Consider the following 22,826-nt stretch of genomic DNA (forward strand, 5'->3'; position numbering starts at 1 on the left):
ACCCGACCATAGAAAAACAACAGCAGAAGGTCACCAACAGGTCTTTTATGTAACGAGAAATTCCCGCACCCGGAGGCGTCCTGCTGGACCCTAAACAAATATATTACACTAGTTAAGTGATAATGAACGCCATATTAATTTCCAAATTGTACACAAGAAACTAAAATTAAAAAAAATACAAGACTAACAAAGAACAGAGGCTCCTGACTTGGGACAGGCGAAAAGATCGGCGGGGTTAAACATGTTTATGAGATCTCAACCCTACCCCTATACCTCTAGCCAATGTAGAAAAGTAAACGCATAACAATACGTACATTTAAAATTCAATTCAAGAGAAGTCCGAGTATGATGTCAGAAGATGTAAACAAAGAAAATAAACAAAATGACAATTAAACATAAATAACAACAGACTACTAGCATTTTTTTTTAATTTTTGATCATTGAGAAGCTTAATATTCCCTTTACAACACAACGTAATTAAAACGTTAAGCTGATTTTACAGAGTTATCTCCCTGTAGTGTTAGGTACCAGCTTTTCGACTCCAATATAAATTTGTTATTCGCATTGTTTTTGTATGAATGCCAAATGCATGGGAGATTCCTGTAAACGAAATATGAGGTTTGCGTAATTAATAATAAGCCTACTATCTTGACTTATCGTTTTGTGATGTGCTAGAAGAAGATAATAAAACGAGTCTCTTGTATACTTCAGGGAAGTTTGTTTACAGTATTGCATTATTAAAATTCCTTTTCAAATTGTTATATGATGATGACTGATGTACCCATATTTTGCTATTTTATTTGTTGTGTCTGTTTATTTAACGCATCAATGTAAATATAACGGAATTTGATGAGATTGTCATTAAAGTGAGAGGGTTAGCGCTATAGAACCAGGTTTAATCCATTTTATTAACTTTGTTCTATCGTAATGGTTTGTATTTGTGTGTACACTGTATACTGACTAAAGCCTACAAGTAAGCTGTTATAGTTAGGGAATGTCAATTACTTGACAGTATACACTGTGTAGGTATGGTGTTCCTTTTCAATTACTCATTTTCATGGTCAATGTTTAACTCGCGAGCCTTTATGCCAAATAAAATGCATGAGTGGGATGAACACACAATTCAGTGGTCCTTGAAATTGCTGATTAACGTTTATTTTTCTGTGAGTCATATACTCAAACATAACGTTCAGTAGAAGACGTGTGACCACAATCTGGACTTTATAAGTCTTCTCTCTACCGTTTTTCTTTACTCATTTATATATTTAGCTATTTTCAGGTAAACCTTTCTTAATATTTGAAAAAAGGTTGTTTACAAAAATAAGCCAAAACAAATAACCATAGGAAAAACATCGACATTGGTTTTGTTTCTTATTTTCTTTAGTTATAGAACTGAAGAGACACAATTTCTAAAACGAAAATTGCAAATTGTCCTTAGTTGAATATTCACATAGACCAAGATGAGCGACACATGCTCTTTAGAGCCTCTAGTTTTATTTGAGCGTCATTAAGGAGTCTCATAAATAAACTAGAGTACAAAATTTTAATATTGGTAACTATGATGAGACACTGCTGCTGTAAATGTCCTTGCCGAGAGTATCACCAGCCTAGTTGTAGAACTATTTCCTTGCCGAAAGTATCACCAGCCTAGTTGTAGAACTATTTCCTTGCCGAAAGTATCACCAGCCTAGTTGTAGAACTATTTCCTTGCCGAAAGTATCACCAGCCTAGTTGTAGAATTATTTTCATTGACATAGTCATAATTGTATATGAACGTTTTACAAAAACTTTTCAAAGTACTACGGATTTTCTACAGCATGAATAGATTAACACAGTTTTGTTAGGCGAATTTGTGTCCTAAATGCTCTTCAATTACGTACTTTATTTGGCCGTTTTAATTGGTTATCAAAGGTACCAGGATTATGATTTAATACGCCAGACGCGCGTTTCGTCTACATAAGACTTATCAGAGACGCTAAGATCAAAAAAGTTATAAAGCCAAAGAAGTATGCAGTTGAAGAGCATTGAGAATCCAAAATTCCAAAATTGTATGCCAAATACGACTATGGTACATGTAATCTATTCCTGGGATCGAAACGCATACATAAGTTTAACCTAAGTTTCTACGATAAGATGAGGTTTAGCTACCGTTAAAAGCACTTTCATTCCACCTTTTCGACTTAGGAAATGCCTGTACCAAGTCAGGAATGTGACAGTTGTTGCCCATTCGTTTGATGTGTTTGAGCTTTTGATGTTGCTTTTTCATTACAGACTTTCCATTTTAAATTTTCATCGGAGTTTGGTATTTTTGTGATTTGCGTTATATAATGTGTCAAAAAAACTGTCATGTTATACACTTTGATACTATAAGTTATATGGTTTGCTACTGACCCCCTACATAACCATAGAGGGTTAGTAAAATCCATAGGGCCTTTTGTTGAAAAATAAACAATGAAATACAACAACTTTAATACATGACATCACCATTAACAGTCGATGTGACGTCATGAAGCCCCTATGAAATTGATTAACCCTCTAAGGATCCATAACGGTCACCACGTGTTGACTTTAAACCAATCATAACGTGATAATGTGACCTCGGTGAGATAAAATTCAATAGCTGCTGTGTAATATTCCAAAATTTAAAGGTAAAAAATTGATGTTTTAATGATTTTATTAACAAATGTAGTAAATACACCATTTTCCAACTGGTTAAGATGAATTTCAAATAAACCCTTGTAACCGTATTTCTGCAATTTTGAATAATAATAAGCTAACATTCCTATTGACATCTTTATCAACCTCATTTTGAGTCACTTCCTGATTATTTAATGTACTTTTCTCCTTAATCTTAAGGACCTATTTTTGCGAAAATAATACGATGCAGGAGATACGATGCAGGAGATATTTTCTTCATCACACTTAATAAAAACATCAGTTACCCTTTATTTTTGAGTTAAAGTGGAACATCCTGAAAACCTTTTAAAAAACAGTATTCAAAGGCACGGGACCTTTGGCAACATCTCCTGGAAGTATTGGTTTGATAATATCAACATTAACATCTGATTTAGTCATCAATGGTCCCAATGGGTTAACTGGTGATACTACTGGTGCTACCACTCCCCCTAAAAACCTTGATTGGAAATTTTCGGGACTATTTAGAGTTGCAATATTTGGTAGTGGTCCTCCTGTTCCTAAATTCTGATTACCAAACGGTTGATTGAAATCTTGTTGCAGCGCTACACTAGGTTGGTTTTGATTGAAAGCTCCTCCCTGCTGACCAAATTCTGCTCCAGGGAACACTCCATGTTGGTTCCACCCTGCCTGATTCCAACCTTGTTCCCATCCTGTAGGCCCTTGCTGTTGATTCCATCCTTGATTTCCCCATGCATTTCCTATTAGGAAAAAGAGAATTATATCTTTCAAGTTTCATTTATATCAGATATATTGGGTGGATAATACATAAGTAGTAGGAGGTGTTCAGTTTTAGTCCTGTCAAAAAACCGTTGGGGGTGACTCTATGACGTCATTCGCTGACGTCATCTATTCTAATTAGGAAACAACGCCTTAATAATTCATACCTGATACGGAGGATATCACCTCCATGAGAATCATAAACATCATCTTTCATACTTACACCGTTTGGTTGATGTCATATTGAAGTATACCCAACATCTTAATTTATACATATGGATATTCATATATAAATATATAAATCGAGCTTAATATTGAGTATACAAAGATCAGAACGGCTATTTTAAGCATTTTATGTAATGCTTGAATTTGAAATTACTAACATATTGTTATTGCAGTTTATTATTTTGGATTCGAGCGTCACTGATGAGTCTTTTGTAGACGAAACGCGCGTCTGGCGTATATACTAAATTTAGTCCTGGTATCTATGATGAGTTTTTAAGGGTTTATATGTGGGTTTTTTTATTTGTGTATGGATGTTACGTAAATAGTAAAACAAAAAATAAATATATCTTACCTGTTTGACTTAAGTCAATGCTAAAATCTTGATCTAGAAGGATTAGAAATTGATAGATATTACATATAAAATAAGATAATGTGAGGTATATTAGGCAACAGTACTATACCGCTGTTTGGTATGATTGTCAAAGAGACAATTCTTCACAAGAGACCAAATGACATAGAAATTAACAACTAAAGATCATGCCAATATGTTTTTATATAAGCTTTTCATAATTTCTTTAAAACAAATCACCGGATTTACATGAATAGTGATTAGGATTATACTAGTAATATGTTGTGTTCACATATCGTTCTCAATATAATGGAATTATATGCGACTGTCATACACGTGAGAGCTTTAGCTAGCTTTTAAACTAGGTTTAATCCACCGTTTTTATATAAGAAAATTACCGTACCAAGTCAGGAATTTTACTGTCACAGTTGTTACCCATTCGTTTGATGTGTTCGAGCTTTTGATTTTGATATTTGATCATGGGTTTTCCTTTTTGAATTTTCCTCGGAGTTCAGTATTTTTGTTATTGAACATTCAATATATGTAGTAATAAATGTCTGAAGAGGAGTTTAGCTACCGACTCACTCCGAAACTAAAGGATTCGATCGGCTCATTCCAAAAAAAGGAGAAGTTCATAGTTTTCCTTCTCAAAATCGAAAACGAGGTCCGGTTAAATACTAATCTTTACATACTAGCGATGTCTGCGTAAGAAATACATATCAGAATATAAGATATTCTTTTACTTTCTACCAAGGTGTCCATAAAGAGTGTTTACAGAAATCTAGAATTCTAGATAGTAAATTTGATCATTCATCTCTCCTTTTAAACATAGTTGCTTTAACGTTATGACTTGCTGAGGCCATGAGACGACGACGCGTAATACATATTGAAAACATATATATACTACTGAATAAGACTTCGAGCGGCAAATTTCTGTCTCGAGATTGTTAAATATCCGTTTTCAAGCAAATAAGTCATATGATATACTTTCCATATTAATTTTCTTTTTTTCTCACTATAATTCAAATCACTTTTTTTTATCGCATAATCATGTAATGTAAACTACATACTGGCAAAATTTTGAGGTCCAACTTGGTTTCCATTTGCGAAATTAGGTCCCTGAAAGTTTGGTGCATTATTTTCCCAGTTTTGATTTGATTGGCCATCTAACGCATTTGGACCAGGGCCAAAACCTGGACTAGGACCAAAGTCTGGACCAGGGCCAAAATCTGGACCAGGGCCAAAATCTGGACCAGGGTTGACTAGTCCTTGAATAGGTCCTGGTGGTGAAATATCAACAGATGGTCCTGAAAAACTGCCTAAATAGAAAAAGAAAGTGTTCACTGGTTTAATATTAAAAAATAATAATAGTAAAATAGGGTGTTATTCAATGCAGTTGATAATTCATTTACATTTTTTTCATGTTCAAAATGATAAAAAAAAATGTTGAATATAAGAATGTAATCTGTAATGTATCATAAACTTAACATTTAAAATATTACGCAAGTATAAATATTTTCCAAATGTAAGAGCTCCAGTAAGTTTTACTCTGTTTTTTATTTATCCTTGTTGGACATATTTCATAGATTATTTTGAAATTCTATTCGTCATTTTTTTTTATTTAATTCTTAGTTCATATATAAAGTGTTACTGCTTTTGATTTATGATTTAAGATATAATTCAATTGGGTTTAAGTTTATGGTAAATTTCAAATTGGATAGATGATCGAATTGTATTGCTTTACCACCAATTATTTTGAAGTTTGTGTGTGTGTGTGTGTTTTATAGTTATGAAAAAATTACAAAAACACCAATTATTGACATATCGTCATAAATGTTTTAAGATGGATAACATAATGTTGTATGGATACGGTATCTACATAAGCATTCAACGACATTTCAAAATAGATATATAACACTCTGCAGCAAAGAAGCGCTAAGCAACATGCGCGAGTACATAATTAAACCTCTTAACCTGTTGTTGCTGAACAACTCTCACAGTTTTACTACAGTGTATGTGTCTTCCATCTGAACTAGCTTCAATTCAAATATAGAGTATTGTATATTTTTTCATTATCTGTCTTCATTAAATGCAGTGATTAATTGGTTATTCTTTGAAATAAAAACTGTCCAATTACCCAAGACAACATTGAGTCTCCATAGTGTGAAGATTATCAATACTAAATATGTCCAATTTATTATAGAGCTTTTTAAGGTTGCATACGATAAATGTGACTTGTTATTTTAATGTCCCTTCAAATCAAAAAGCTTCTTATGTATACGTGTTCATAAACATCCATAGCTTTTAAATATTAAAATAACCTCAAATACTTCGTATTTTCAAATGCAACCCATCGATCGCATTTATAATTCGTTGATTTGTTAATGACCGTGATGAAATCTTGAATCTTTCAGAACATTTGAACTTCTCCGACAGTCTTGTCTCAAATGACTTTTCCTCCTCAATTCCTAACTTTCCTCAATTATCCTCTTTCCAGTCTGTTACGTATTTGTGTTCCTTGTTTCTTACCTTCTATGTTTCTAACCATATGTAATTATTAGTTTGCCTCACTGCTCAATTTATTTCTATATCTACTTTCCCTGTGAGATCACATCTCTCACCACATGTAATCACCTTTGTTTCCGTCTTTTTTTATCAAATTGATTTTCATTTTTCCTTATGCAAAACAATTTAAATTAAACAGCTCTGCCAAGCTTTTTTGACTGAAAAGACCATTTCTGTTCCGTGTAGTAACTCATCTATTGTACCAAAATCTCTTGGTCCATCAGGGAATATGCGCATGCGCCGCATTTATGAACGCTCTTTTTCACTCGCTGTAAAAGATATCTCACACATACCCTAGATTAAAAGCAATGCAAGTATTATTTGTAAATATTAAATCTTTTACCATTTTAACAAATTTAACAGCGCTAGCTTTTTCAAACTTTGCTTTTCAGTGTATGCACGTTTTTTTCTTTCTCATGTGGTTCAACTTGCTACACTAATATAAATGTATGATTATCAAAGGCTTCCTTCTTTTCACAGATATGCTAAGGTAATAAGATAATTTTTATGACTTGCTTGGAAATCAAAATAACAATTCCAATATATACCAAACATGTTGCTTAAAACAGTGTTTGCTGTTTATTCCATATATGCGCCTTTCCTAGCATTAAGTTAGTAATCTCTCTTTTCATTTTAAATACCATGATGGTAATGTTGTTGTTACCTTTTAAGGTAAATACAAATTGAAAGATGTTTCAGCTATGCACATGTGTAAGTACATATATGGGTTTCTAATATGTAAATAGTGGTACTTTACCTCCAACATCTTGTTTCTGTGGCATTCTGAACGAAAATTCCGGTCCAAACTTGTCCCCGTGGTTAAAAGTGTTTCCTTTGAAGAAGAAAAAAGGGAAAAGTAGGATATCATTTTAATTTCTACCTTTTTTATAATTTCTATGAAAATGGACCAATAAACTTTGAAATGGAATTAAAATATTTGATTTCATTACTGTCTTTTTATTCGGCAATAACATATACATATATAAAAAAGGGAATTTAAATGATGAATAGACTAGAGTAATCCTGATTTCCGTAAAAAAATTGCAATTGTAAGTAAATAGGGATAAACTAATCACCTTTTTTATATAGAAACCACGGTTAAAATTATGTACGCCAGACGGGCGTTTCTTCTACAAAAGACGAATCACTGATGATCGAATGAATCGATTGTTTTTATGTTTTATATTTAGAACTCATGTTGTTATATTAGAATTAACATTTCCTTAATATAATTGTCATAGTGAAAGTCTTACATACATGTACAAATTTTTTTGGTATCTTTCGTTTCTCTCTAATTGTTTTATTTTGAAGCTAACATTTCAATATATTTCAAATTTTAAACATGTGAGTGACACAATTGCAGTTAAAATGTCATTGCTTCTTTTTTCCCTTTTTTTTTTTTTATATATATTATTGATTTTGTACATTCTCGTAATTCAAAGTCCCCGACAAAGTGTCAAACATTTACGTTTATACAAAATATTGAAACATTCAAAGTATCAGCAAACAGAAAGCTCATTTATGATAGCTAAAAATGCGTTTGTACTATTAGTTACACAGTGTGCAATTGTCCTAATACGAGAAATTCCGTATTAGGACAATTAAACACTGTGTAAGGAATTTATCCTGATTTTGTTATATTACATATTATTCAAATTAAATTTTAGGACAATATGAACAAATATATTTTAGATATTAAATACATAACTGTGAAAAATCTAAATTATTATGACTACAAAGCAACTCAATTGTTTTTTGGTTTTTGTTTTTTATTAGGTCAATGGTATAAGGAAGGTAATTCCAATTGACGAAATAAATAAGGGAGATAATTCTAATTGACGTGATAAAAAATTGTACTGAAATTTATTAGGACAATATCAGCCAATCAAATTGCGAGAAATTACTCTAAATCAGAATAAACTTCATTATCAAGCTGATGACCAACTATTATTAGTTATTCAGTTCAGTAATATCTGCAAAAAAATGTGACAAATGTTTGCTGAACGAACACACGGAACGAGTGAATTATAATAGTGTATTATATATAGAATAACCATACATTGTCTCGAAATATCAATGTTATTTGTACAAGGCTTAGAAACAGGTAGAAAGCGAGGCTGTGCCGAGCATTTCTACCTGTTTCGAGCCGAGTACAAATAACATTGATATTTCGAGACAATGTATGGTTATTCTTTATATACTGCAGCTCTTAAAACTGTTCTAAATGAAGTATTTTGGGAAAAAAACATCATTTCTTTATTTGAAGCCGACGACATTAAATTTCCGCGAACCTGCATGTTTTATTGACGTCATAAATAAAACTCTACGGAAACATATTGTCAACGTCATAAACAAGGTGATATACGGTCAGGGACTGTATATCACTTATGAATATACGGTCAATGCAATTTAACTGCTCAAATAGCACAGTTGCAGTATATAATAATCTATTGGTGCACTAAATAGTACAAAGCAAACTTTTGTACTTCTTAAAATAAGCATGCAGTTATATTATTGAAGCTTGAATAAATGCAAACAAAATTGATAATAAGCTTTATGGTACATGTTAATTACAAATGTTGGCTACTACATAAATCTACTGCAACGTGTAAAGAAGTCTTACATAAGTATGAATTCCGTATGAATAAGAAATAGTTATAATCAACATAAGAATGTCTCAAGTCATTAAAAATGAGATATTATTTATACAGAATTTAAAGGTAGAAAAATGAAAAGTAGAGTGTATTGTCCTAAAGTATCGTGTGATAACCACATTTGAAATGCTTTGTAAAATGGATTCCACGAGATTTGGCAGGTTCTGGGCAGTGGATTGATCGAGATTTCATAGGCTTTAAAGGGTGGATCAAAATACATTTAGCAGGCTCTGCACAGTGGATTAAACGAGATTTTGCAGGGTCTGTATAGTGAATTACGGTGGATTCACTACAAATCGATGGATTCTTATTTTCGTGGATTTTGCGTGTACAGGGGACTCACGAATTTGAATATTCAACGAATTACAAATTTTCTAAAGGAATGTATGCACACATTGCCAAAACCAAGAAATTTAATATCCACGAATAAGCAAGTTTTCCTCAATCCACAAAAATTGATACCCACGAAAATAAACGAATCAACAGTAAATGAGATTTGGTAGCCTTGGTTACAAGTTTAAGAAGAGGTTTTGCAACAAATGCAGAACAAGTAACCTTTAAAAAGAAACTTAGGACAGTTATTGTGCAGTATTTAATTTGGTATCAATAGTGTTTGGTTTCTATGAAACAACAGAAAAAAAGAATAGAGCTTTTATTTCACTTTAAATCTCGTAATGCTGAGTTTTGAAGATGAAGGTTTTATTAGAAGAAAACAACACAGATGTAAATAAAAATGAACTAAATTGAACAATAACAGGTTAAAGAAAACAATTCTATATGCTCAAACTATTACGAAGCAACAATAACAAGCTTACAATATACACAGAGGATACATACAGTGGTATAGCTGCAAACCAAACATCACAATGTGAGCTAAGCAAAGTTTAGAAGCAAGAAGTACAGCGTGAGGCTTGCATAAGTAAAGGTGCATATGTGCTAATGACGCATAAAAAAAACCTAAATTACTACTACAATCAATCTATTAAAGCAAAGCTTAAGCTTGAATCTATATGGCAATACCTCTGTGTGACTCCGATGAAATATATCGGGAGATTTCATTTGTTACCGTCTCAAAATATCTATGTATTTGTTGTGGTCTGTTTCCTGTTAAATGCATGTTTTATATGAATTTACAAATAGTATGAATAGTAATCACTAGTACAGCACCGCATCCAACATATACTGAATAAGAATCAACAATTCATCACACGAAATGTCAACACAATTTCGTTCTCTTTTACTACATACAAATATGACTGACTTAAATACTTCCCTTCAGTGATAGTATTTGGAAAATAAAATATAGAGTTTGGAAATAGGAAATGTTTCAAAGAGAAAACAATCAGTTCAAAGAGTTAACACAACCGAAGCTCACCATATTTTCGACATTTTTGTTTCTTAAATTAGTATTTTATCTGAATAACAGTTATGTAAACATGGTAAACGATAATAATATCCGCCGTTAATTAAGAAAGGATTGTTTTAAGGTTTAATTATTCAATACTGTAACACAGTACATGTATGTTAATTTAAGACAATTAGTTGAAAGAAATTATATATAAAGTAGAACAATAGGTACATTTACATTTTAACAAGGATAATATCATTTAACCAGAATAACCCATTTTGTTCTTAAAATTTTAAATAATAATAGATGATATTTTTTTGTTACTTGATCAAATTACCTACCATTCATTAAAAATGTATTTGACTGAAATCTCACCTTTATTGAAATGTTCGCTTGGTCTGGAAAAATCAGTATTAAATCCCTGTTTATAACCAGAATGTGGTATATGAATAACCTGTGTTGATTTATCATTATTTCCGAAATTATTGTTTTGTAAATTGATAACCCCAACTTGGCCCCCGTAGCCATATCCATTGTTGTTAGACACGTGACCATTAAATCGATGGTCTGATTTATGAGGTATATCCATCCCTTCACCGTGCATTAAGGTAGGCATATCATGAAGACTTTTGACGCCTGGTAGTCCAACTTTGGCATCTCCAGCCAGATGTAATTCATTCGGTCCCAATGATCGCATATGTCCATTATTATCTTGAATTAGGATCTCTGTTCCAAGAAGATATGGTTGTTGCACTGTTGAAACTGAAATACAGGAAAAATTGACAGATATGTTATGGTAAATTAATTTTGGGTGTAACGCGTCTTCAGATTGTCTGACAGTGTTTTGTGTATCAGCTCAAAGACACAATTTTGTCATGTGACTGTGACGTCATCAGCGTTATTCAATGAGTTACTCCGGCTTAAAATGGAATTTAGCTTTATGCTGAGTTCTCAAGCCATTCGAATTAGTTTAATTCGCATTCCAAACGTTGTACGTCCTAACGTCAATTCCTATTCGAATTTCAATTCACGTCAAAATTCGCTTTACTGTCCGAACGACGTTAACTTTTAATTCGTATCAAAACGTATTTGTAATGACTAAATGTATTTTAGTCAATTAGAATCAATTCGAGTTAAAGAAGAAGAGTGTGTGAACGCGATAAGGGATTTCAATTCGCATTCGATTCGAATTCAATTCGAATTAAATGTACGAGTGAACGAGGCATAAAATTATAAGGAATGACTTATAAGTTTTATGTCTATTCGAAATAACATCGAATATGTGGTGCATACAAAATATTAAAGTTCTAAAGGGGGATAAAATTATAAGACTGAGAAGGTCGCAAAACAAAATGACAAATACAAAATGGCATGAAACGAAATAGATTCAAATTACAGGCAACAGTAGTTCACAAATAATCAAACCTAATAAATGCGTTTGTAACACATCAATAAAAAGATACAAAAAAACAGAAACAGATGAATCACAAGAACCCCTTGGAAATGGAGCGAGAACGGGTGCATTGCCATTGCATCACCTCTATTGCGACTATTTTCCGTTTTATTTCCCAATAGCGACATACGACATAATCGGTAAATTTTCAAATCAAATGACCATTATGGTATTAAAACAATGAACACATCTAGAAGTGATTTGTGATACAGACAACTCGTATCGGTCAATCATCTCGTGGTGGTGTAAAACTTATCTATTATCAATTTTAGTCTCTTTTTTTTACGTCAAACCTGTTGGAGCCGTTGAGATAACATGCAAAACCAAATGCATTAATTGAGATATCTTAACACCTTACAATTGAGCAGCGAGTATTGCACTACTGAGAATTGGAAAGTTAACAATGGAAAAACTGAAATCATCGTTTTTGTCAAAGTTGTCACTTTGAATTCGTGCATCGGTGTTATTATCAAGAAAACAATCAAGATATTAAGCAGACCTTTTGTTTTTTGTAGTATCCTTTATCGTACATTTCAAGATCTCTGTGATATATGACATGTTTAAAGATTTTTGAACTTTCGAAAATGCCCATGACAACCGATCAGACAATAGTTTTAATTCCAGTTGACCAAATGCATAAAGGTACATTAAAAGATACTAAATAGCTAGTAAATACATTTGTCTTTTAAAATATAACTGGCATATAAGGATCGTAATGATGATATGCGGAAAGATCTGCAAGAGCTAAATTGAGCACGTCATCGCTACAATGGCTTCCATGTTTACGATTATAAAAATTAGGTGGCGTAATGGGGAGATAATTTTTGTGAAGAAGAATCCGAACTGCAAGTCATATTAAAGTTGGAGGTGACATACCTTGAAAAATATCTATTTAGTGGTTTGAACATTTTTTCAAGCATGTCATTTTTCAGTTTTTTTAATGTTTATAACCTAATTGTCGATAACATCAATTAGTCCAGTCAAACTAAGATTTAACCTCAAACTAATTGCAACAGAAAATGTTTTAGTTCTAATCTATAGCATTATGCTCTTTATATACACCGAAAAAAGTCCCATAAAATCTAACTTGAGGAAAACTCAAAATCAGCATTTCTAATTTCCTATGGCAATTAACATTGAAAGGGGAGATAACTCTTGCAAAAATGAGTCTTTTTTGGTCAGTTTTTTGTTGTTTTTCGTGAAATTTATGTAAAAGTATGATACTTTGTTGGGGTTACAAGTTTGTTTTTGACTAAATTATATAATCTTCTGCTCATGAAATGTACAAAACCGAAGTGTTATGGGTAGTTTTATTTTTTTCGTGCATTTTTCATTAAAGAAATTGCAAATTTGAAGCTTTGTAACCATTTTTTTTAATGTGAAAATTTGGTATTGTTTATATCTGTATATTATATTTTTCAGCAACTTACTTATCTTAAGAAACTTTAAACCACAAAAAGAAGAATACCTGTTTAATAATTTTTATCAAATTTTAGATTCTTTACCTGGACATGTTGAAAAATTCAATAAATGGTCAACTAATGAGTTACGAAATCTAGATTGTAGCTTGATAAAATATATTATACCACCTTTAGAGTTGTTTGTTATACTCTAAAGACAGCTAAAAAATCAAGAATCAATACATTCTGATGAATAGAAGCGGTAAAGTTATTATTTTGTATCAATTTTTATTGATATTTCTGCCTTTTTTCAAGAGTTATCTCCCTTTTCAATGCAAATCTCCATAGGAATTCTAAATGGAGATTTTTATAGTCTTCCTCAAGTTAGATTTTATGGGATTTTTTTCTGTGTCTATTTGGAGTACAAAGCTTAAGATTAAAACTTAATCAAAGAGCTAAATAGCTCTGAGGGGAAAGACGGCCCTTGTTTCTATTTCATTTTTTTGGGGGGGGGGGGGGGGGGGGTATCTTTTGATAGTCTTCATATAAAGAATGAAAAAAAGAACAGCTAGAACATGTAGAAAGGTTGACAATATTGAAATCAATTGTTGTTTAATGTAATTTTGTTTCTTTAGTTTAGGATTCATTTAAGACCAATGGAAGAGATCTGCATCTTCTAAATCTAAACATTCAATTTAAGTTGATAGTTTATTATCTAAAATTCAATAGTTTATTAACTAAAATTCAACTAGTTGAATTCTGTCATTTAACAACAACTACAATATGTTTTTGAAATCTTAATAGTGTACGACTGAACTGCTTGCTAGGGCCATTTTCCATTTTTTGTGACAGTACTCTTAAGAAAGTTGGGACTGAACAATCTATTCAGTTTTAAATTTCCATTGATAAAGTTGCCAGTTACAACCCTCATCACAGGGATACAGGTACTGATAAATAAACAATATGATTGATGTAAACTGTGTGAAGTTGGTACACAAAATTTAGTTTTAATGAAAGACTACTTATCATATACTAAATGTCACATTTTAAGTGTTTATTTTAGTGGATAATTACTCATAAATTTAGGTGCTCCTGATTTGGAGGAAGATTCTCAAAACAGAGTTTCACAGAAAAAATTCGTTTCTCTCCCCAATCTCATGTAGCACCTCGGACTTTGTTTACTTTGAAAGTTGTTGACCTACACATTAAAGTATTGCATGTTGATGTTTGAATCATCTACAGCAAACATAATTATGTTTAAATTTACCAAATACCATTTTTTAAATTATTGCACAATCTTTGAGAATGATTTAAATAACCAGTGAAGGATATCCCTGCTTCTGTGTAGTGTGGCATTCTAACAATGACGTCACTATAAAATATAATGTAGGTTGGATATATTTAGAATATCTCGTCATTCTGATTTTTCCGGATTGTAAAAGAAACGTAAATAGTGTAAAGGAGAGCTCAATATACGATAATTTCGAGAGAAACAGAAGGGAAATGTGTAAAAAAGTGTTTAAAGTCAATCTATTCATTTGTGTCTCCCCATCTCATCAATCTCAGTAAGATTTGTTGGGGGGTTTTCCACACTATAAAAACAAAATGAATGATGTGAGGGAATGTCACTCTGGTCAACGCCATAGGGGATTGACGGCTTGAAGCCGTCTTTCCCCAAAAATCTTCTGTTGCAATTACTTTCGGGTTAGGGTCAAATTTATGCTAGATTGACTGGACTAAATCCGTTTCTTATTGTAGTAAAGTAACATGTATGAGATATGTACACATAGTAATAAAGCTGTTAATAAGTAACAACTTTATAGCTATGAGTACAGTGTATACACGTATCTGGACAGGTATTTGTTTTATACATTTTAATTTTTGCAAGGACATATATACGTGTATCCCTGCACCTGACAATTGTTTATGTAGTTTTGACGAAAGAGCATTTCTCAAACAGTTTTACATGGCCATAAAAAACGCTATCGTGCGAAAGTCGTTTAGATATATTAGCCATCAATCAAATTAATCTGTCCCTGGTATCATCAATAGGAAATAATTGTCGACAGGAAATTGTTCTTTTTCTTTTTCTTTGTTTGTTTGTCATACACTTCTTACATGTAAAGAAAGATATACCTAGAGTTAAATTAAAAAAATATTTTACTAAATAACATTAGAATATATTTGCATATATTCTCTAAAGCATTTGTTCTAATCTATGTACTTTTAGATATTAACATCCATTTTAGCTCAGTTCAACTTTCCGACCATATACCTTTAATAAAGATTCCCAGCATTATAAATGAAATTTCAAAATCTTTTTTGTAAACGTGTATAAATTCATTGTGATGGCGAGTTATACTGAGAAGGAAACCATCCGTGATACATGTCTGTACAATTTTAGTTTAATCCCATGATTGCAATAGACTTTCCATCACACAAGGGTCATCAATTTAAAAAAAAAGGTGGATTATCACGTGAGAGGTTTAGCTAGTTTAAAAATATGTTTAAATTCGCAATTTTCTACATACAAAGTACCAAGTCAGGAATATGACAGTTGTTATCCATTCGTTAGATGTTTTTGAACTTTTGATTTTGCCATTTGATTATGAATTTCCGTTTAAAATTCTCCTCGAAGTTTAGTAATTTTGTTAATTTACATTTTACTATATGCACGGTCATGTCAAGTCGGCAAAAAATAAAGCTGATGTCTCGTGTATGAAGATACTAGTAATCCAGTTTTGAAAACTCTTAAGTCACATGACGGGATGTCAATCAAAGATGACCTCATAATCAAGTGTCGATCAATTGTAATCCAACGACCCACTCATGTTTTGTTTTTATAATTTCATTGTAGAGATCGTCATTAAAATATTTTTATATTAGTAGTATGTATGTTTAAAAGCATGTTGAAGAATATTGGATATTTCTAAACGAGATAACCCAAGCTGTTTAAGAAATTTTTATACAAATTCTGGAAATCCTTCTAAAAGTTCACTTGCTATGGGTTTCTTTTTATCACACTTAAGGTAAAAAAAAGATATATTAAAAATCATTACGGGTATAAGTGTTTCCCATTTACATCAATGATAACTATTTATAAGATGTATCAATGACATTTTCTTCTGTAGAAAAGTGTGGATTAAACCTAGTTTTAAAGCTAGCTAAACCGTTCATTTGTATGACAGTCGCATTAAATTCCATTATATTATATTATCACATATATATATGTGAACAAAACAAACATACATAATAGGTAAAAATGTCAAAAATAGAGGTCCTGCAGTCAACATTGTTTTATAATCTTAATCACTATAAATACAATCAAATATGTAACAAAGCATTTTCCGATATAATTTTCGTGTAACTATATTTACATGGCGTCTTAAGGGCAACAATCGAGTGAAGATGTACATGATTGGATAATGTTGTATCTAATACGTAACACTTGTCATTTATAGCCCTTTCATTATTACCTATATCACCTGGTTTCCCTGTTAAGTCTTTCCTAATACCTACTCACATCTTTCTCACCTGTGTTTATTGATCGGTTATATTATATAAGTAGTATATTAATAATAAGTTATGTATTTATGCTTTTTCCTTAAATCAACAAAAAGTGAATTATTTGAAAAGATTCGACAATTTTTTTCACCATTTATCAAATCAGTGAATAAGAAGGGCAGTTTCTGCAAAGACATTATTGTAATCTGAAGTAAATCAGCCTTAAGGGTTTTCTGATTTTGAGCCTGTGAGTAGAACAGAGGACACGAGTCGTACTACTTTATACTGCATTTAGAGGTAATTTGGTGTTTTATTTGTCAGTAAAATCATCCAGAGCTACATGTAAATGTTGCATCAGTATTGTCTGAATAAGTAAAATTGAAAAATCCAAATGGGGATCTTGTTTATACAAAGTAACATTCAAACGCGTTAAAAAAGTTGACATTCTATTTCATGGGTCAGAAAATAGTTTGAACTTTATAAAGTCACTCACCTCTGGCGTTGGTTTCTAAGATTGTGTCTGAAATGTAACAAAAATGCATTTTATTATTAATTATACCTAAATTTAATATAGGCCCACAGATCTTCAGTCGAACTTATCCACTTACATTGTCGACGATATAAAAAAAACTAAATATGCCTAATTGTAAAACCAATAATGATAGTCAGGAAACGTTGAATTCTACGTTTTTGTCTTTTCAAAGATACTAAAATTGAGAATGGAAATGGGGAATGTGTCAAAGAGACAACAACCCGACCAAATAAAAAAACAACAGCAGAAGGTCACCAACAGGTCTTCAATGTAGCGAGAAATTCCCGCACCCGGAGGCGTCCTTCAGCTGGCCCCCAAACAAATATATACTAGTTCAGTGATAATGAACGCCATACTAATTTCCAAATTGTACACAAGAAACTAAAATTAAAATAATACAAGACTAACAAAGGCCAGAGGCTCCTGACTTGGGACAGGCGCAAAAATGCGGCGGGGTTAAACATTTTTGTGAGATCTCAACCCTCCCCCTATACCTCTAACCAATGTAGAAAAGTAAACGCATAACAATACGCACATTAAAATTCAGTTCAAGAGAAGTCCGAGTCGGATGTCAGAAGATGTAACCAAAGAAAATAAACAAAATGACAATAATACATAAATAACAACAGACTACTAGCAGTTAACTGACATGCCAGCTCCAGACTTCAATTAAACTGACTGAAAGATAATGATTTCATCATATGAACATCAGGCACAATCCTTCCCGTTAGGGGTTTAGTATCATACCATCATAACATATGAGAAGAACATAACCCGTGTCATGCCAACAACTGTTTTTAGAATAAATGTGTTTAGTTCCGACGCTATGTATTTGATTTTGCAGTTCAAATGAATCCGAATGTTTTTAAACGTCCATCATAAGTCAATTAACCGGAAGACTTAACAGGATGGTGACACCCTACGCGGACACATTGTTTGGTCTTTGAGCTGACAAGAGAAGAAGCAAATACCAATATACCAGTTTTTTGTCTGACCCCTCATGCGTTTTAACCAACGACCACCTGCAATTGAGCGGACAAGAAAAGTAGCAACTGATCCCTCGTGTGTTTTAACCAACGACCACCTGAGTTCGAAGTGAAAACGCTGCGACCAAAAAGACCGTTACCACTTATCGTTCCTGATAAAATTATTCTATAGTAACAACTGAAGCAAGAAGCTTTGATTGACTTTTGAAACAAACTATAAAAATTGAGAATGCAAATGGGGAATATGTCAAGGAGACAACAACCCAAGCAAAGAGCAGACAAAAGCCAAGGGCCACCAATGGGTCGTCAATGCAGCGAGATAATCCCAGTGAAAGCCCATAAACAAAATTGTATAAATAATAATGAAATCATTTTCCATATGATTTATAGAAATGATCTTATATCTTAAATTATTTCAAAATGATTGATAACAGTTATCACTATACAACATGATATAAATGGTAATCGATTATCACAAAAAAAAACTGTAGAGGAAACTAATTTGAATTGTATATTTTTGCAATGTGGTATATTTAAATAATCAAAATGCATCATTTGTCATAAAGGTGTAAAGTCAGGATGATATATTATAATTATATGCGTCCTGTCTTTAAATCAAAAGTAAATACTATTAATTATTCATTACTAATCATCTGTCTTAATATGTCAATTATATTTTATGACTTTAAAGGTTATAGAAAAAACGTTATTCAATCAAGTTTCAAGATATAATAAAATATCTGTACTCGCCTTCTCCTCGCCTGCTTTAAACTAAAAACAGCCGACAAATCAATTAAAAAAGAAAAAAAAGTATATGTATTTAACAGATCTAGTCATCGACGACCTTGAACAATTTAAATAATCTGTAAAAAAAAAACCATTGGCGGTCTTCCGCGGTTTTAATGCTCTTAGGTCGGGTTGTTGCCTCTTTGACACATTCCCCGTTTCCATTCTCAAGTTTATTGTTTATTAGCTGTGTTAAGACGGTACAAAGTTTCCCGTGCTTAACGTGTATACCCTGTTAATTTTGCAAGTTGTTTTTTTTGCGTATATTTGTTCTTGAAAATTTGCACCTGTTTTGAGATTTGTATTCTTTAATTTATTACAGCATGAACCGCCATGCACGAGTTTGTTAAAGCATCTTTTTAACGGTTTTGTAGAGAAATCTTTTATATAACTTTTAAGTGCTAGTCTACCTAAGAATCAGGCAGTGGTGAAAATATGACAAACAAAAACCCACTCAGGTTGACATTAATTTATGTTCAAAATGTATAATGATATAAAAATATACCACTCGTTTTCTTGTCCTGTTCTGGTAATTGGAGATAAAATGTGGTTACAATGCACTAGAAATTAACAATTAAGAGGAGCTAACTAGAGTAATATGCTATCATTTTAACCAAAGTTTATCTAAAGATTTCTCAAGTTACCAGACACGCAGACACTAAAGACCTACCATTTCTAACTCAGGATGAGTGTTACTTCAAAATAGGATGGCTAGGTAGGTGTTTTTTTTCAGCCATGTTTTGATTTTTTTCAAAATTGCCTGATTCTTACAAAGACTGGCACTTAAAATGTATGTTTAATGCATTGAAACTAACAAATTGGAAGGTAGCTCGTATTGCCGACCATGTAGTCCTGACTGAAGCAAAAATAAAAAACGTACACCCCCCTTTTTGAAGTTAAATGGTTGCTTCCTTACGGCGACAACCTGAAAAATATGCTTGCTTTTACCTCTTTGAAATATCTTTATCTATTAATTTTATTCATCATAATGTTTTATTAATATATTTCATGAGAAAGTGTATGACAATTTTCAATTTGTAATTAACGACTAGTACTTCTTCTTACAGTTAATCAATTAGCTGTCAACATAACGGGTTGAATGTACGGCTGTTTATTTCCAGTATATTTATGACAATAATTGATCAAAATAGCTTACACAATGTTTATTTACATTTTATAATAAACTGATTTACAAATGAATTCAGAATTTATGTATGCTCTTTTTAATAAACATCAGTTTATTGGTTTGTGTGTCATAAAAATAGATCTTTATTTTCGCGGGTGTAAAATTTCGCGATTTTCATTGTTTAAGTATACGAAATATTTTGGCGGTTATTATTTTAGCGGATTCTAAACTTTTATCAATACCTTTGCATATGCACTCTAAAATTGGCGGAATTTATTTTGGAGATTTTGTTCTTACCGAGAAAATAAGCGAAAATTTACACCCGGCGAAAATAACCAACTATACGGGTATGTACTAGTCCTTTGAATTTCAGTATATTTGAAACCAAATGACACAAAAATTAACAGCTATTGATCACAGTACGGCCATCAACAATAAGCAAAATCGATACCGCATTGTCAGCTATAAAAAGCCCCGAAAGGACAACGAGAAAACTTACGGCTGAATCTATGTACAAAATAATGAACAAATAACAAATTTCCTCACTTAGGACAGGTACATACATACAGTGGCGGCGTGGTTAAACATGTTAGCGGGCACTCAATCCTCCCCTAACCAGGGACAATGGTGTAACAGTAAAAACAAACTAAAAAAACAGTTGAAAAAGGAAAAACACTTTCTTTCGGAGTAGTCATCAAATCGTGTTTTCTTACATTCTAATATCAGTACAACATGTATCTGTTATTACTACTTTATCTATGTTATTTAGACGATGTTGGATGGTAAAAAATGTTTTTCGATTAATTTTTTTGAGAACCACATCAGTGGTATCGTGAAATGTCACTCGCCTTGGGAACAAGCAATCTGAGTTCTGTCGGCCAAACATTTAAATACCGGTATTTGATTTTTTTTTTTATAATATTATCGTATGTTAGCACGCGGCATTGATGAGTACGTATAAAAACTGGTCTCATCGAAGTCAGAATAATGTTTTCAAGTATAATTATGCCATGTTTATAGAAGGACTGTTAACTTGTGATATAATAAGTTTAATTAAAATTGAGAATGGTTATGGGGAATATGTGAAAGAGACAACAACACGACCAAAGAGCAGACAACAACAGAAGGCCACCAATGGGTCTTCAACGTAGAGAGAAAATCTAGCACCCGGAGGTGGTCCTCAGCTGGCCCCTTAATACAATTGTGTACTTAAAATCTTGCTCAGCGTTCTAGCCTTTACAAAACTTGGTCCTTTATATGTTTTTTTTATTATATTAAGTTTTCATTTATATAGTTCTTTATATAAAAGTTCCAGCAACCTAATAAAAACAAACTTAATATTGAAATAAAAGTTAATTAAGTCCTGCCATTAGTTCTGAATCCCTTTACAGATAAAACACATAAAGGTTAGCATTCTTTATGAACTCTTTTTGAACTGATTATGATTTTAGTCAAAGTCCTGTAAGTCCGATATTGAATGACTTGCCTAAAACAAGTGGCTTTCTTAAAATATCAAAATGTCACCAACAGTACAGTTACTGTTGCAAGCCTTGAAGTATTCGACATAAATATGACTCAACATAATATATTTAGTTATTAGAAATCAATGCAGATTTTTTTTAAGGTTCCCAATATCAAGAAAATATTATTATTCTGCTACAATCGGACAGTCGCTGTAATAAAGCTGAAAAGTGCTGTCGATTATGTTTAAAACAAATGCATATGGATAAAAAAAAAAATAAGAAACAGCCTTTGCATAACAAAAGTTATAAAATAGTGATTATTTCATTTTCTTCTTTTTCATTCTATCAAAAAGCAGACGTTAATAAGTCCTATACGCTCATTCGATAATCGAAAAAAGGTTCACATACATATAAACGTCAGTAAGAACGATGACTCATCGCACTTTTTTCTTTTTTATCATTATCATTTTTGGGAAAGAAAATATTTTTTTAAAAAGCAAATACATACCAATGACGGTGAAGAGAAAGATAGCCTGGCCCAGCGCCATATTTGTTTAATCCTGGCGTTGATCACGCTTTCTACTTGACGGTCCGTTACAACATAGAGTTTTCATACATATTTTGCGATATTAAAACGATTTTATTGGTTGTATGCTATACATCCGTCAAGATTGGCAGAGAAATGGACATCAGATCTCATAAAATAGTCAATCAATCTCGTTCCGCTAATTAATCAACGAGTTTGTAGAAATCGCTGTTTATGGTCACTGTACGTCACATGTGTGTAGATAAACGTTGTGGTTTTTTGTGTTCACACTAAGTCATTCATCATGATTACCTTGCAATGCAATGAATTTTTCATATTTTTATTAAAATACATGCTTTTGTAATATAAAGATTACCGCGAAATCACAGAACATATATATGGCCCCTCATATATGAGCAACTGTTTAAACAAAAAGTGTGGACACAGTTAATAAGGTATACGTAGACACAGTAAGGATTTGGACACGGTTAATGC

General features: G+C 32.1%; 1 protein-coding gene across 2 annotated transcripts; it reads right to left on the reverse strand.

Moving 5' to 3' along the window:
* Nucleotides 1-2,902: 2,902 nt before the first annotated feature.
* Nucleotides 2,903-22,532, reverse strand: LOC134681201 (uncharacterized). Of its 2 annotated transcripts, XM_063540699.1 has the most exons (8): nt 22,314-22,532; nt 17,406-17,432; nt 10,931-11,317; nt 10,228-10,311; nt 7,311-7,385; nt 5,059-5,307; nt 3,992-4,024; nt 2,903-3,395 (listed from the first exon to the last, which is right to left on the reverse strand). In XM_063540699.1, the coding sequence occupies exons 1-8, from the start codon at nt 22,351-22,353 to the stop codon at nt 2,983-2,985; spliced, it is 1,308 nt and encodes a 435-aa protein (XP_063396769.1). In that variant the 5' UTR covers nt 22,354-22,532; the 3' UTR covers nt 2,903-2,982. The 2 variants fall into 2 exon arrangements, with proteins under 2 accessions (XP_063396769.1, XP_063396770.1); XM_063540700.1 differs by lacking the exon at nt 10,228-10,311.
* Between the last annotated feature and the right edge of the window lie 294 nt (nt 22,533-22,826).

The sequence above is a fragment of the Mytilus trossulus genome, chromosome 8, assembly GCF_036588685.1.
Source record: "Mytilus trossulus isolate FHL-02 chromosome 8, PNRI_Mtr1.1.1.hap1, whole genome shotgun sequence".
Taxonomy (NCBI): domain Eukaryota; kingdom Metazoa; phylum Mollusca; class Bivalvia; order Mytilida; family Mytilidae; genus Mytilus; species Mytilus trossulus.